The sequence below is a fragment of the Carettochelys insculpta genome, chromosome 8 (genome assembly GCF_033958435.1).
Source record: "Carettochelys insculpta isolate YL-2023 chromosome 8, ASM3395843v1, whole genome shotgun sequence".
NCBI lineage: Eukaryota > Metazoa > Chordata > Testudines > Carettochelyidae > Carettochelys > Carettochelys insculpta.
The window spans coordinates 50,047,915-50,064,414 of NC_134144.1; the positions used below are offsets into that span (position 1 = coordinate 50,047,915).

The 16,500-nt window shown below is 41.3% G+C and overlaps 1 protein-coding gene across 1 annotated transcript in view; it reads right to left on the reverse strand.

Moving 5' to 3' along the window:
* EPC2 (enhancer of polycomb 2) overlaps positions 1–16,500 on the reverse strand; it is an 86,771-nt gene that overhangs the window by 36,970 nt on the left and 33,301 nt on the right. The window contains exon 3 of the mRNA XM_075000897.1: positions 6,625–6,770. Coding sequence (XP_074856998.1) covers positions 6,625–6,770 — 146 coding nt within the window. The remainder of the gene's footprint in view (positions 1–6,624; positions 6,771–16,500) is intronic.

A 16,500-nucleotide genomic window follows, 5' to 3' on the forward strand; every position in this document is an offset into this window, starting at 1 on the left:
CAACACCATTATAACAGTTTTGCATTCATTCTGCCAGAAATTACTATTAACCTTAGTGGACACATACACATACTCACACAGTCACATAGTAGCTACAAAGTATATGTATTTCATCTACACACAAATACATGTAAAATTTTAAAAAGCCACTCTGTCAATACCATGAATAGCATTTTAGAAAATCTAAAATATTCCTAAATTCAAAAGAAAAAAAAATTGAGTTGGTATTTGAAAAATATCAGTTCTACTAGTAACAAGATTTGTTACTTAACTTTTGTTCTCTCTGCTATAAGAGGATTTTTTTTTTTTTTTGCCATCCCTACCTGCATAGCGGTGGGGGAAGAGTTCTTTTGCTTAAACAGGTAACTCCCAAAACTGGTGACAGGATCATCTGGCATCTTTTTTTTCCCCTTCAGCTAGCAACTGGCCCTCACTGAACAATAGGTAACTAAAACAGAATCCTTGGAGGTGGACTCCCCTCTGACTAAGCCAATGTTGCCGTGAGCATGCTAGATCAGTGCATAATGCAATGTGAACTTGTGGACAGAAGACTAGGTTGTGGCATGACAGACTTCTCGGATCGGCACTTGTGCCAGGAATACTGAAGTCTAGTTGACTGAGTTGTTACCATTGCCAGCAGGGGTACCTGCCAGATCATAACAGTAATGGATACAGGCTATGATCCAGGATGAGATCCTCTGTACAGGCACAGGCTGACCTTTCATCTTATCCGCTATTGTGATGAACAGCTGCAATGACTTATGGAACAATTTCACTCTAGGTTGAAAGCCAGTGCTCACCTGACGTCCAGTGTGTGAAGCTTCCATTCCTCATTCCATGCATGGGGCTTTGAAAAGAGGACTAGTAAAAATACACCCTGCCCAGTACGAAATTGAAATATAACCTTGGGCAGGAATGCTGGATGAAGTCACAGCTGCAGCTTGTCCTTGAAGAAAACTGTATAGGACAGTTCTAAAGTGAGCGCCCTGATCTCCAACACCCTATATGCCACAGTTATAGTGACCAAAAAGGATATCATCCAAGACCAAAGGAGGAGAAAGCAGAAAGCCAAGGGTTAAAAGGGTTGACCCATGAATCTGGACAGCACAAAGGTTCAGCTCTTGGGGGCTGCGGGGGGGAGGGGGGGCAGGGGAGTGACCAGCTCCCAGTATGTGCAGTTAGAGGCACTCCAAGCCTTTTGATAAACATGGTGTCACAGGGACATGCCCTGGACCAGGGCGCAATGCCAAAACAGCCACCAGGTGGACATTACAAGAGGAAAAGGACAGCACTTGAGATTTCAGATACAACACGTAATACAGGACATCCTGCAGTGAGGCTTGCTTAAAGCGAACACATCTCTCCAAGTCCCAGCACTTTTTCAGTTTGCCAGATAAGTTGCCAGAATTGAGGTTTTGCTGCTACTGAGCAATACTTGATGAACACGGGCTGAATGTGAACAGCCATTCCACCAGGTGTAGTGCTGCCAGACTCAGACACAGCACGTTGCCATTACGTTAGCACAGCATATCTGATCAAAGAGTCAGCAGGCTCTTCTGTTAAGGAAACAGGCAACTATCTTTTCTTCTTTGAGTGATTTCTCATATCCATTCAACATAGGTAACTACAAGAAGTGTCCGTGGAAGCAGAAGTTTCATTCAGAATAAGACATTTGCAAGACAGACTCCCAAAGCTTGTGTCATCCCTCACCTACTGCATGATGTCGTAATGGGATTTAAGCATGTGGAAGGATGATTACGTTGCAGCCCTGCAGATGTCCTGAAGAGGAATATAAACAAGGAAGGCCGAAGAAGCAGCGTGAGCCCTAGTGAAGTGAGCTCTAATAAAAACAAGTGGCTGAAATCCTCCAAACGCATAGCAAGTGCGGATGCAATCAATGATCCAGCTGGAAATCCTCTGAAAGAACACCAGGAGGCCCTTAACTCATTCTAGGCATGCTTCAAAGAGCTAAGGTGTTCCACAGATGGGCTCGGTCCACTCCAGATAGAAGGCAAATGCCCTACGAAACATCAAAGGAGTGGAGATGTCTCTCCTCATAGGTTGTATGGGACTTAAGGCAGAAAACCAGGAGAAAGCTGTCATGATTAACAGCTGAAACCACTTTTGGAAGGAAGGCAGGGGTGTAGCTGAAGTTGAACCGTATTCTTAAAAAAGACCATAAGGATGCTCAGACGTCAGAGCATGCAGCTCAGAGACCCATCGGGTCAACATAATAATCACTAGAAAAGCGAGCTTTGCCAAGAGAAGCAAAAGGGAGCAAGAAGCTTATATCTTCAAGAGAGGTTCCAAAGTCTGGACAGGACCAGATTAGGGTTCCACTGGGAAGCCGGGACCAAGGCCTGTGGAATGAGCTTCTCTAGGTCCTTAAGAAATCTGGCCATGACTTCACAAGAGAAGATGGAGCAGCCCTGCTCCGGGAGATGAAAAGGGGAGATGTCCACCAAGTGTACTTGAATAGAAGCTAAAGCCAAGCCCTCACACTTGAGATGCAACAAATAATCCAAAATCCCTGACAGAAGGAGCCATAAAACCTTCCAAGAGGCCCAGATGGATAAAATGCTTCCATTTGGCAGCATAAGTGGACCACGTGGAGGATTTTCTGCTTTCAAGAAGCACCCGCTGACCCCCCAGAGAGCATGCTTACTTGTCCTGGTTCAGCCATGACCCAGCCATGCCATGAGATGGAGCAGTCAAAGGTCTGGATAAAAGTAGATGCCCCGATCTTGTGACAGAAGGTCCATGGACCAGAGGTAAGGGTGCGGCAGCTGAGCCACAAGACTCAGTAAGGCACTGAACGAGTGTTGGCGTGTCCACGCCAGTGCAATGAGGACCACCTATGCCTTGTTTGTCTGATCCACTGCAGGACCCTGCTGATCAGGGGAAACTGGAGAAAGGAGCAGAAGAGATCTTGCACCCATGGAAGAAGAAATGCAACCGTTAGGGAGCAGTGCTCCTTCTCCAGCCTGAAGCAAAACTGACAATATTTAATATTCTGCCTGCTGGCTAATAAGTCCAGCCAGGGAGTTCCCCAAACTCAGAAAAGCTCAGAGACCACCTGTGTACGCAAAGCCTACCCGTGGTGAGAGAATTCTCTGCTCAAGTGATTGCCATTGCTGGTTCCCAGAAGGCACCAAGCATCCAAGGAGATGCGATTAGCACAGAAGTTCTAGAGTCGGATCATTTTCTGGCACCAGAGACACAGTGTGGGCCCCTTTCTCCTTGTTGATGTAGAACATGGTGACCATGTTGTCTATAATGGCTCAGACTACACTGCCCAAAAGGCAAGGCAAAAACATCACCTACACCTTGCAAACAGCTCTTGCATGTTTATGTGTGGTGAGACCTCCTCTTTCGACCACTTGCCTTGTGTCTGGATTGTTCCAAGATGCACGCCTTGCTTGGGAGAATCAGATATCAGATCCGCCAATGGTGGAACCCTGTGAAAGGGAATCCCCACCATGGCATTTTCTGGTAAAGTCCCCCACTGTAGTAAGATCACTTCTGGAGGTATGGTCACTATTGAGTGCCTGGTCAGTGAGTACACAGGGGCCAGCCATAGCTGAAGAGAGTGTATTTTGGGCCTGGCAAAGTGCACACCATAAGTGCATAATGCCATTTGGCCCAAGAGGCGGAGACATGTTCTGACTGTGGTTGAGGACAAATCCCACCCCATGATGATGGAGGGATGTTGTTCCCATCTGTGAATCTAGCACCATAGTAAGGAATTCTATTCTCTGAGCTGGGACTAATGCTGACTTCTTGTTGTTTACTAAGAGCCCCATACAATGGCACGTACAAAGTGGAACTGTAGAATCATGTAGACAACTTTCTTGATTTCAACTAAGTTTCTGTCTCACTTAGAGAGACCGCCCCAGATGTTTTAAGGTTTCCTTCTCACAAACCAATCCTTCCATTTAGTTTTCCTGCATCAGTAAAACGAAATGGCTTTTGAGACATCAAGTCCAAAAAGAGACTGGCCTTTGTTGATGCGATTAACTGACTGCCTTCAACTTTAGAGGCCAGGCAAGAGACAGTAGTACCAACATATCTTTCATCCCCCTGTACTTTTTAACACAATCCTTGGGGGATCCAATTCATTTTCCTCCAAACCAAGCTCATCCAGAGTAGCAGCCTTACAACTCATTTCTTCTGCTTGTGAACTGGGGGCTCCTAGTAGACAGTTATTTTTAAGACTGAAATTCTTCCCCATTTATTCTAAAAGAACATTTTTACTCTGACTCAAGGTCTGTTCCTGGTGAGCATCTGGCAACAATAAAAAAAGACCATCACAGCTTTGTTGAAATGAAGGATTGACTAGCTTGAGACTACCTTCCTGAGCAACGTTAATGCTAGTCCCACTACTCTAAGCTCAAGGAAACTGCTACATGCATCCCTTTCTTGCCTGGGCCATGTCTCCTGGGTTTTCTATCAACTCCTGAAACAGGTGTAACTGGTAATGACTGTTCACTGGAGCTCTTGCACTGGAAAGGCATTCAGTAAAATTCTCTGGGAAGTCTCACAGGAAGAGATTTGTCTGATCATGCTGCCAAGATCAGAAGCATGAAGCTCACCTAACTGAGCTCACCAAGGGTTAGGAAAGCACCTATAACAAGAGTGCTCAGTGTTCCCTGTAACTTGGGCACTTGGGCAGCTGCCCAGGAGATTCAGATGCTGCCCAGCTGATCAGCAGAGTGCCCGCAGTCACTTGACAGCGCACAGCACGTGCTTGTATTAGTGGGGCACATCTGCACATGCCTAGCGTACATAACATTTATTCTGCCCATGGATGGAAAAAATTAGAGGACACACTGCTCCTGGCCCACAATACCAGAGCTTTGAACAAAATCATAACTCAATACTTGTTCAAATTTATGGAAATTTTCTCCAGGAGCTTCCTTACTTTTTCACTCCTAATGACAACGGTGAAGAGAGCCCACAGATGTATAATCTTCTGAGTTCAAATGAAGCATTCAGATCCAGCTTTGAAGCATACATGGGCTCCTCACCCACTTCCCTACGTTTCACACTGTGATTTGCCTCAACTTCCCAGCAAGATCCAAGACCAGCTGGAGGTCCCATCCAGTATACCCAAGTGTGTAAAACCAGTGATGTGACCATTACAGGTCATTCTGATTCTTGGAAAGGATACACACTTAACTGCCCTACTAAGCAAAAAAAAGAAGAGTATCCCATCTTACTTGCTGGAGACCCAGGTGACAAGGTGTGAAAGCACTCTAGCATGAGAGAGGTTTACTGGGTTCACTCTTCTCACATAACTAATCTAGCCAGAGTTTAAAAAGAAAAATAGAAACTGGTGCAAAGGAGGCAATCATGGAGGAAGTCCATGTTCTTTTTCCATAAAACTGGAAAGGGTCAAAGGTGGTTATTATCCAATAATTTAATGTGACCTGTTCTGGTTTTCAGTTTTATTTTTTTAAATAAAGCAATACTAGATAACCAAAAAGGAATGTGATGTGACCAGTCACTGGGATTTTTATTTTGTCTTTCTTGATTAGCAAGTCTGCACATTGTCTTACACTCCCTACAAACAAAAAAGCAAGCCACGTCTACAATATGTAAGGTGTGAATTTAAGATGAGAAATATATATTAGTGTATTCATTTGATACTTCCCCATCATATTATAGGTTTATAGTTAAAATTTCAAACAAGAGGATAAGTGTCTTCAGAATCACCTTTCATTATATGTAGTGTAATATAAATTATTTAGAACATTCTAAGAACACATCTTCTGCATATTTAGGATCAAACAACAGTAAATTAATAAGGGCTTTTAAAATAATATACATATATCAAATTAGAAATTAAACTAAGAGCTGATTTTGCAGAGGATGTATACCACCAAGTTACTGAGCACTAGTCTCCAAACAAAGCTCTATGATTTCCACTGAAGTCAATGGAAACAAAGTGCTCACTAATTTGTTGGATGAGGAACTAAGTTTGGAAAATAAAAAAAAGCTGCTAAAAATCAGCCTGTCACAAAAAAGAAAATTCGCATATAACTTGTTTTGGGCTTTTTGTTTTTCTTTTAAAATTACAATGCAAATTAAAAATGTCAGTTTTCTTCCAATGTAACAGAATTTAAAGCCAAAAGGGACCTCCAGACCTCTTGTATCTATAAAGCCACGCCCCCATTAAGCTCAAATTTAGACTAAAAGGAAATCTAAGGAAAAACCAGGATGTGCATGCAAAACTAACAGCCTACTAAACTTGATAACAGCTCTTTAATCGCTGAAACTGACAAAATAGAATGACAGCCATCCTCTCCTACCGCATTAAATTTTGTAGTTCAATGAGAACACTGAAAAACAAAACCACAAAACACTATTTCACTTACCACTGTCATTCTAGGCAATTAAAACTTTAATGCCTCTGATTGCCTAATAAGAAGTATTATGGTTTTATGAACACACACTGTGCATCTGGGGTTATGTTTTCCGAGTAACTAGTAAGAAACAAAATAAGGATACTCAAAGGTTAAGAAAAATATATAAAAGATAAGATGGAAGTAAAACAAAATCAAAAGATTAATGAGAATGATTACCAGTATTATCAAAGAGGATTATTTCTTAAGAGTATAGTACCTGATTAGAACTAGCTTTTTCAAGCCTATCAATCATAATTTCAAACTGTAGCGGCTTGATTTCCATCTTCCGATTGAGTCTATTTAATAAAGTCTCATCTTCAGAGTCCATATCATAATCTGGTTGTTCGTTGTCCAGATTAAAGGCTGAAACGGAAACATGTATAAAAATTGCTTTTAGTTAAGGAGTCACATAATCTGTAATCCTTAATGTGAAGTAAATTATTACAATGATGTATCAGGAAAAAAACAAACAAAAAAAACAAAAACAAAAACAAATTACTGTTAGCTGCAAATTAACACCCTTACAAACTAGATGACCTCTTATGTTTCAAGTTAATAAATTTCTCATCTATTAATTTTCATGTTTTCCAATATTCTTATATATTTCAATTAAAACCTATTTTCCTTCAGTAATGCATCCAGCAAAAAGGAAAAGATAAGAGCTTATATTAATATCAGTTCAGATGCTGAATTTGAAACAGTACAAGCTTGCAGTTTTGGACTTGTGTGAGACAAGATGGACACAATCCAGGCAGCTACGCCTGGTAACAGGTGAAACCCTCACCTATTCAGGACATGAAGAGGGTGCACCCCATACAGAAGGTGTGGGCTTTATGCTATCAAGAGAGCAATCTGGTGTTTTAATGGAGTGGACAGCAGTATAATCACACATCATCAGAGCCAGATTCTGCACCAAAGTATGAAAGGTACTAATTGTGCAACATTATGCACCAACCAATGAAGCAAATGAAGAATGTAAAACAGACTTCTATGAGAAACTACAAAGCATGATGAACCAGAAAGCAAAGAAGGATATGTTGATTTTGATGGGTGACTTCAGTGCGAAGACTGGTAGCATAAATTACAGGCAAAGAACAGGCCTTGGAAATACACATGAAAATGGAGAGAGCTTCAGCAACTTTTGTTCAACCGACTGGTGATGGGTGGTACTGTTTTTCCACACAAAAGGATCCATAAGGTCACCTGAGTTCACCGGACCACCAGTCAGAAAACCACATGGATCACATCTGTACCAGCAGTTCTTTCAGAAGACTGATGCAGGACGTCTGTGCTAGAAGAGGAGCAGATGTAGGTTCAGACCACCATTTGGTCATGGTAAAACTCAAATTCAAGCTCAAGAGGTACACCACAAAAGCGACCAAGACCAGACTGAGATTCAACACAGAGCAGCTGAAGGATATCAAGACAAGAGCTGGTTTCCAAGTGGAGCTGTCCAACAGATATGCACTTCTGGCAAACCTCCAGATGCTACTGTGGAACAAATCTGGGAACACACCAGAACAGCCTGGCAAGAAACCTGTGATAAAATGTTGGGAAAGAGGACAAGGTGTCACAAAGAATGGATCACAGCAGGAATGCTGAGAAAAGTGAAGGAAAGAAAGGACAGAAATGCAGCAGTCAACAGCAGCAAAACAAGAGCAACCAAGGTGGACACTCAGAGACTGTTTTCAGAAGCCAACAAAGAAGTTAAAAAGGTTATAAAATGGGACAAGAAGAATTTTGTGGAAAACCTGGCACAACAAGCTGAACAAGCTGTAAGATAGAGAAACCTGAAAGAGATCTATAACATCAAACAGAAGCTAGCTGTGTCACGGCATACAGTAGATCACCTAACAAACCCAAGTGAGCAGCTCAGTAGATGGAAGGAACACTCTGAGGAGCTACTGAACCACCCTGACCACATGGAACCTCCCGAGTTACCACGACAACTATATCCCTACAAATTAACAGCAGCAGACCTACAAAAGAAGAAATCAGAAAAGCCATTCCCCGTCAGAAAAGCACCTGGTCCAGAGTGCATTCCCACAGAAGCAATCAAGGCAGGTAGTGAGACATTAGACACCATGATGCATGATCTATTTGGGAAAATTTGGTACACTGAAAAGACTGGAAATGCGGTTACCTTATCAAGCTTCCAGTGAAAGGCAACCTGAAGGAATGCAATAAGTGCAGGGGCATCTCATTACTCACTATTCCAGGAAAAGTGTTCAAAAGGATATTCTTAGAGAGAATGAAGACAGAAATTGATAGACCGCTCAGAGAAGAACAGGACAGATTCCGAAGTGAGAGATCCTGTACTGACCAAACAGCAACTCTCAGAGTGATCACAGAACAGTCAGTTGAGTGGAACTCGCCCCTGTACATAACCTTCACAGACTCTGAAAAAGCCTTTGACAGCACTGCTTGAGACACTTTGTAGAAACTGCTGCAACACCATGGCATCCCATCCAAAATTATTAGCTTGGTTCATTCAGTGTACGAACCCTCAACATGCCAAGTTGTTTACAATGGTGTCTTGACAGAATCCTTCACCATACCTTTATCCTGTTCTTGATCACAATGGACTGGATTACACACAGGAAAACAAATGGCCATCAATGAGGCATTCAGTGGACACTTCTCAAACAGCTAGAGGACGCTGATTTTGCTGATGTCATCCTCCTTTCACACCAACATGAAAGCATGGAAAAAAAGGTCATAACACCAGACAAAACTGCCTCAATGACTGGACTGAGCATTAACAAGGGAAAGACCAATCAATGAGGTCCAACAACAAAACCATCACACTGGGACAGGATGACCTGGAAGATGTGGAGCAGTTCACCTACTTGGGATGTATTATGGGCAGTGAGGGAGAAACAAATCTGGATATCAGTGTCAGGGTAGGGAAAGCAACAGCTGCATTCAAGATTCTCCACCCCATATGGAGTTCACAAATATCTGTGAAGACGTAACTGCAGATCTTCAACACAAACATGAAGAGTGTGCTCTTGCATGCATGAGAGACCTGGCATACTAAAAAGTCTTCAAATCACAAGCTACAGACATTCATAAAACAGATGCCTGAGGTAGATCCTTCATATCAAATGGCAAGACTTCATCACAAATGAGGAGCTTTGGAACAGAGCAGGATAAGAACCATTGGATGTTCAAATCAAAAGGAGAATGTAGGGGTGGCTAGGTCATACTCTCAGAAAATCATCATCCAGTAGAGGTCTATCAAACTCTCACATGGAACCCACAAGGAAAATGCAAAAGAGGAAGACCTTGGACAACATGAAGAAGGTCCACTGAGACTGAAGGACAACAACTGGGGTACTCCCAGAGCCAGACAGAAGTTTTGTACCCAGACAGAGTGAAGTGGAGACTTGTAGATGGCCTATGCTCCACGCGCAGTACAAGGGTTAAGTAGTAGTGAGTAATGCTGCATTAAGAGATTGAATCACTTTATATATCAGACACAGTAAGATTTATTTTAAAAAGATAAAAAATAAAAATCTAATTTAAGCTTTTCTATAAAAATCCGAGCTATTTAAAATTTTACCCATGGACGTATGCCAACCAAACTTCTCTCCCTCCAACCAATACGAGCAAAAAATAAATTGAAATGGCAGGTAAAATTTTGTTAAATGCCGACACAAAATTTTGTAAAGATTAAATTATAAATTTAGAGGCAACCGTTACTCAAACACAAGGCACACAAAGGATACAGCTCCGCTCTAGTTTTAAACTGACTTTTTGCTATTTGACATGACAGATAATTAGTACATGTAATAAATGGGATTGGGAGTGGAGGTTAAATTTTATTTATGTTTGTGAAAGAAAATTAAGGCTCTTCTTATTTCTAAAAACAAGAAAAACCACAGCTAGTGAAAAAGGAGCCAAGTGTCTTCTCCTTTCCCTTCCCACAGATACTGACACAACCCCAGCCTTGACCTGGAAACAGAGCCTCTCTAGTAGCTAGACCAGTGCACACTTTAGCTTTCATGTATACCAAAGTTAGGCCTCTGTCAGGTAAAATATAATCCACATAGGACAAGTATCGGGTGAATAATACTGCAATACCAAATTCATTTTGTATTGATAATGAAAGTCCTAAATGACAGCAAGACTTTTCAGTTAATGCTAACAAGCTAGGAATCTAAAAAGTTGAAACCAGGATAAGGAGCCATTCAATTACCCAAATCATTTAATTTTCAAAAAATTACCGCAATAGAACCAATAAAGGCTTATGCTAAATGTAATTTATGTACCTTACGGTAAGAAATTAACTCAATTTTTAATATTTAATTCAGAAGTGAACATTAAGTGATGTAGTATAAATAATTTAGCTAATAAACAGCATTACTGATGACCAAGTATTGAACCACTGAAACAACAACAATAATAATAATAATAATAATAATAACAACAATAATAAAAAACACAGTGTCAAAATTTTATGTAAGATTTTATTTGGGTGGAAATTTCACAATGAATATACTTTATTACATTAGAAAAAGACTTGGGAGGATGTCAAAGTTCACAAGACTGGGTCCTAGATTCTTAGTGAAAACCTATAGGCATCCATTAAAGTCCATAGATTGAAAATATGAAAACTGAACCAAAAATTTATAAATTATGGAAAACTTTTTTGTAATATTTTGCTAAGCTGCATTTGTGTTCAGCCACAAGATACAAAATTTAAAAAAATTAAATAAAGCCTCCAGTCTTTCCCCTATTTAAAGTTTTAGAGTTGCAGTAGTAAGATTTTACATTACTAAGATTTACATTATTTTAAATATGTATTGCAATTTTTGAAGTAATTGTAAAAGATATCTAGCAACTTTTTTTTTAAACTGAAAATTACCTAGGTCCAGAGTTGTTGGTGGGAGGGGCAAGTTTTCAGTGTTGTCAGCTCCAGAAATATTGTGAGTCCTATGGTTGTTCATGTTCTGCCTTGAGCACCTAGACCCATGTTTATAGGAGACTCTAAACACTGATTAAAGTAGTGTGTAGCTCTGATGGCTGCAGAGAGAAGCCTAGAAACACAAAACCTTAATGGGTCAGACACCATGAGGCAAAGTATAAAAATGTTATAACCAGATGATTTTTAAGATAATTTCTTAGAACAGGGCTTAATGCACACATTTTGAATGCATGGGGCTAATAGTACTCAGATCTAAGGGCTTGTCTTCCTGCCTTAACATGGTTTTAATCATGTTACTAAGTTTTTTAAATATAGTTACAATGTGTTTTATATTTGGGGGTTCAGTCAGAATCTACATTAGAAATGCCTTTATTTTAAAAATAAACTGTTAGTGCAGGAAAGGAAATGGTATTGTACCAGGACACTAGTACCTTTCTCACACCAAAGATTCAGGACATCCCTTTTATTTGTGGAACTTGCTAAAAGTAACGAATTAGACTTGATATATTAAGCATCATGGTCTGAAAATTCAACTTTGAAAAGGCAAGGGTTTTTACTAATGTTGTACACAATACACACAACAGATTATCCACTTGCTCAGAATAAAGATTCCTGACCAAAGACTTGTATTAAGATTGTTCCTTTCTACATCATTAGTGTCCCGGGTCTTTCCTTTTGCTTCTCACATATTTGTAAAATGCTTTCTTGTCATCTTTTATATTTCTAGTTCGTTTAATGTCATTTCTTCTTGCCTTTCTAATTCTGACCCTACGGGTGTGGGTGTCGCCCCTCCATTCCCCTCCCCCCCCCCCCGTATGATTCTTTTTTGAGGTTCAGGTCACCAGACAGGTCCTGGTTAAGCCAGGGTGCTCGCTTACCATTTTTCCTATCTTCCCTATGCACTGACCAGTTTGCTCTTCTGCTTCTTTCATTCACTTTCTATGGAATCTTATTTTTCAGTTATCTGAGTTTGCTCAAGTCTGCCTTCTTGAAGACCATATTCTTTATTCTGTTGTTTTCTCTATGATTCCTTAAAGTCATAAACTCTGCCATTGCATGATCACTTCCATCCCCATCTTCTACCTTCAGATTCTCAACTACTTCCTCCCTATTCTGCAGAATCAAATGCAGAACAGCCTCTCCTTTAGTCACCTTCTTTAATAAAAAGAGATCTCCAGTATCTTCCAAGAACTTGTAGGATAATCTGTGCTCCGATTTATTATTTCCCCAGTAGGTGTCAGGGTGGTTGAAATCACACATCAATGAACAGGTGCTCTTCAGTAGCTACATCAATGGAATAATTCTTTTGTCAACCAAGCACTGTCTGCATTGGGGGTTACGTCAGCTTCAATGTCACTCAGGAATGGGGATTTTCCACACCCATGAGCGACATACATATTCAGGCTTAATTTTTTTTTAATATAGTCCAGGCATATCAGTGTGAATCAGACTGACAATTCCATTTTGGGGGAAAAATATTCTTTGGAGAATAGTAGTACTAGGGATTGGAGGAATGGGGTGGGGCGCTACGAGAAACGTCTTTGGGGTTTCAGCAAAAATAGTGTCATTAATAGGGGTGGACGGTAGGGGGAGGAAAGACACTGGGGCTCTCATGAGTGAGACTTGGTACCCCCAGCCCTGTCAGAGCAATCAGTCCCCTTGACCGCTAAGCTCTGCCAGTGTGCCCAGAATGTTGTGAAAATTTTAAGTGTTTGAAGAATATTAATTGGGAAATTAGAGAATTCATGGCTGACTAGAAATGATCTACTGTATGGTGCAAAAAAATTCAAGCTCTGAAACTTCAGTGCTTCTCAGAGATGTATCCCATCTACTGGATACGGGTCTAACATCCATTATTTTGAAATGGAAATCTTTGCCAACCTTGCCACAAACACCATCCTCCAACCACTGTAAAATAAAACCAGGAACACTATTCCTTTGTAATACAGTAATTTACCTGGCCCAGGGGCGGGCGCTTATAAAGAGAGCCAAAAAAAAAAAAAAAAGGAGAGAAAAGTTTATATATCAGGGAGTGAAGACTTTAGAGATTTGTCCTCTGCTTGTAGTAGGGATGAGATCAGATTGGAGGAAGGACAAGGTGAATAGTTCAGTGGCTTGCCTGGGGAGGTGTAAAAGCAAAGCTGGTGGAGTGGTTGTGAATACGGAAGAGAGAAGGGTGCTACTGGCCAAGTATGCTAAATGCAAGACATGACATGTACAACTGCCTGAATGACTACTAATTCCTAACAATATATATGTATTCCTGTGCAAAACATTAATAAAGTCAATGGCAAAAAAGTACATTAATACACAGTTAAGGTTGTTTGTCGGTACACCTTCCCACTGAAAAATGCTCTGTTGCATGCCCCAAGCTCAAATGTCCATTTGTGCTAGCATTCTAAAAACAGCAGCACAGCCAGGGCAGCACAGGCAATGGTCTGCAGTAAGTTCCCAGCAAACATCTACTGGGGTTCAGGCAGGTTTGCATTCTGACAATTAGCATAAACCTCCACCCATACTACACTGGCATCATACAGTAAATTCATTTATATCTAGAAGCCCCAGAACTGGAAAGCTGCCAGATATTCAAATATTCTAGATAACAGAGAGGTGTACTAAATAATGCATAACACTAAAGGAAAACAAGATTAAGAAACAAACAAAAATGTATGCAGAGTACGCTTCTGTTGACAGAGATCTGTTGATAGAAAGCCAGCCCTTCTGCTGTGCTTCTGGTTGGCCCTTTTGTCAAGAGAGCAGCCAGGCAGTATGGCTACTCTCTATTGATGGAGCGGACAGCTCTTGCACCCCGCTTGGCCATTTGGCTGTGATCTGTCAACAGAAGTTTTGTGGGAAGATATCTTCTGACAAAAACTTCTGTCAACAGATTGCTGTAATCTAGACATAGCCATGCTGTATTTGCTGTATTGCTTTCACTATACTGTACTTATGGAAAATGTAACTAAAATTTACTTACAGTTAAAATGCTGGTTATTTGAGAAATGTGAATAATAGAATATAGGATATGAAAGAGTTTACTGTACTGATATTTTTAGTCTGCTATCAAGTAAATCTAGTATAGATGTACCTTTGCAATCTGGGAAGAAAACACTTCTTAGCTCAAAGGTAAACAGCCTGTTATTCACAGGGTATCGCCTCAACCATAAAACATTAGAATTCTTTCATATTCCACTACACTGCTGATAATATCTTTTGTAATAAACAAAGCACTGGACCTTGGTTATTGCTGGACCAGAGAGCCCTGGCAGCAGGGGGCTGCTGGAAGTCCAGAGGCTGGGAGCAGAGCTGGGGCCAACAGCCAGAGCACCAGCAGCTGGGAGCCCGGCTGGGGCTGGCGTACTGTCAGCAACTGTGAGGAAGCCCGAAAGCCCGAAGAGGAGCCTGGCCAGGAGGCTGGTTGACTCCCAAGAGGACATGGATGCCAGCAACACAAAGGCCATAATTGACCTCCCTGGTGGTCAGCCCCAATGGTGCCAGACCAGGGAGGTCCAACCTGTACTAGCAATCCTTCTAATGCTGTACAGAAATTATAAATACTGCATCCTGAAATACACTTATTTCCTTCCCTCACACACGAGACGATACAAAACAAAGAACTCCTCAGAGCACAATGGCAACTGTCACACACCTATCAGAGGAATCCACAGATCTCACAGCCAGACCTCGACCAAGTAAAGCTGACTTTATAGCAAGGTGAATAGTAACAGAGAGAAAGCCGTGCTAGTCTATATACTATCAAAACAAAAAAGCAGTAAAGTAGCACTTTGGGACAGACCCACTTCTTCAGACCATAGCCATACATACATGGCTATGGTCTGAAGAAGTGGGTCTGTCCCACGAAAGCTCACCGAATAAATTATTTCATTAGTCCTTAAAGTGCTACTTTACTGCTTTTTTGTTTTTATAGCAAGGTGGTGACACTCGCAAATTCAATTATTCACGAGCGGCTTGTTGCCCGCTGCACTGTTGCCACCACGCAGCACGTAGCACCATAGCTGCTTGCGGGGGTGGTGCTGCTGTTGCCAATGCACAGCACGACACAGTGGCCGCTGTGTGGCACAAGACACTGTAGCAGCCTGTGCAATGCTTCAGGAGCCGCCACGAGGTGCCCGAGCCATCAGTGCAGTGCGCCTCAGATATTTGCAAAACTCAGCATTCGCAAGGGTTCTCAACACTGAACCCTCACAAATGTGCAACCCTACTGTACTGTTCACACCAGTCAATTCAGCAACAGCTGATACTGACCACACTCATTTACCTGGCCTTCATGCAGATAATAAATTTTCAGACTGCTCTCATGCTCCATCTCAATACTGACAAAACACTTGGTAATAAACCTTTATGCCCTATTAATCATACAATGTGCACAACTCTGCACTGCAATCATGCACACTTGGTCCTTAAAATACACACACCACTCTCTTCCCATTGTTCACACACAAAGGGCAATCTAGATTTCTTCATAATATAATTATACACACCTCAAAATAATCCACACGTCCTAATTTCACAAACACACTTTTACCAAGCAGGCTCAGTTATTGCCTGTCCCACTGAGCATTGGTACACCTAACACACTGGCAATACCTGTAGAGTATGCACACAGTTCCCACCAGCTACTGCAGACTTCAACTGAACAAAAGGAAAGCGGCACGTGCCCGCACACATACCCCTCCCCTCCCACACACATAGACATTTGTGCTTTAGTAGCACTAGATGGAATACTGTGGATGACAGAGTTTTTGTAAAAGGTGACACAGTTCAGGTACAAGTATTAACAGGACATTTTGGGGCACTGTGTAACTTTCAAGAGCTCTGCTCAACTTAGCCTTCTGCAAGGGGACACTGCACCATTCTTAACTCTGCATTAACATAGTATTTTACCACTGACTCTCTCGTACATTTAGGCCAGGTATATACTTAAAACTTGAATTAACAGTCATGACTACAGTGCTCAGGGTTTGAAAATTCTACATCACTGAGCCACATTGCTATATCAACCTAACATCCAATACAGATCCACCTAGAGTTAACTGAAAAATGCTTCTGTCACATAAACTGTTGTTGCTCTGGGAGATGGAGTTCCCAGAGCAATAGAAAACCTCTTTTCATATTGTAGTTTGCATCTACATTACACAATTA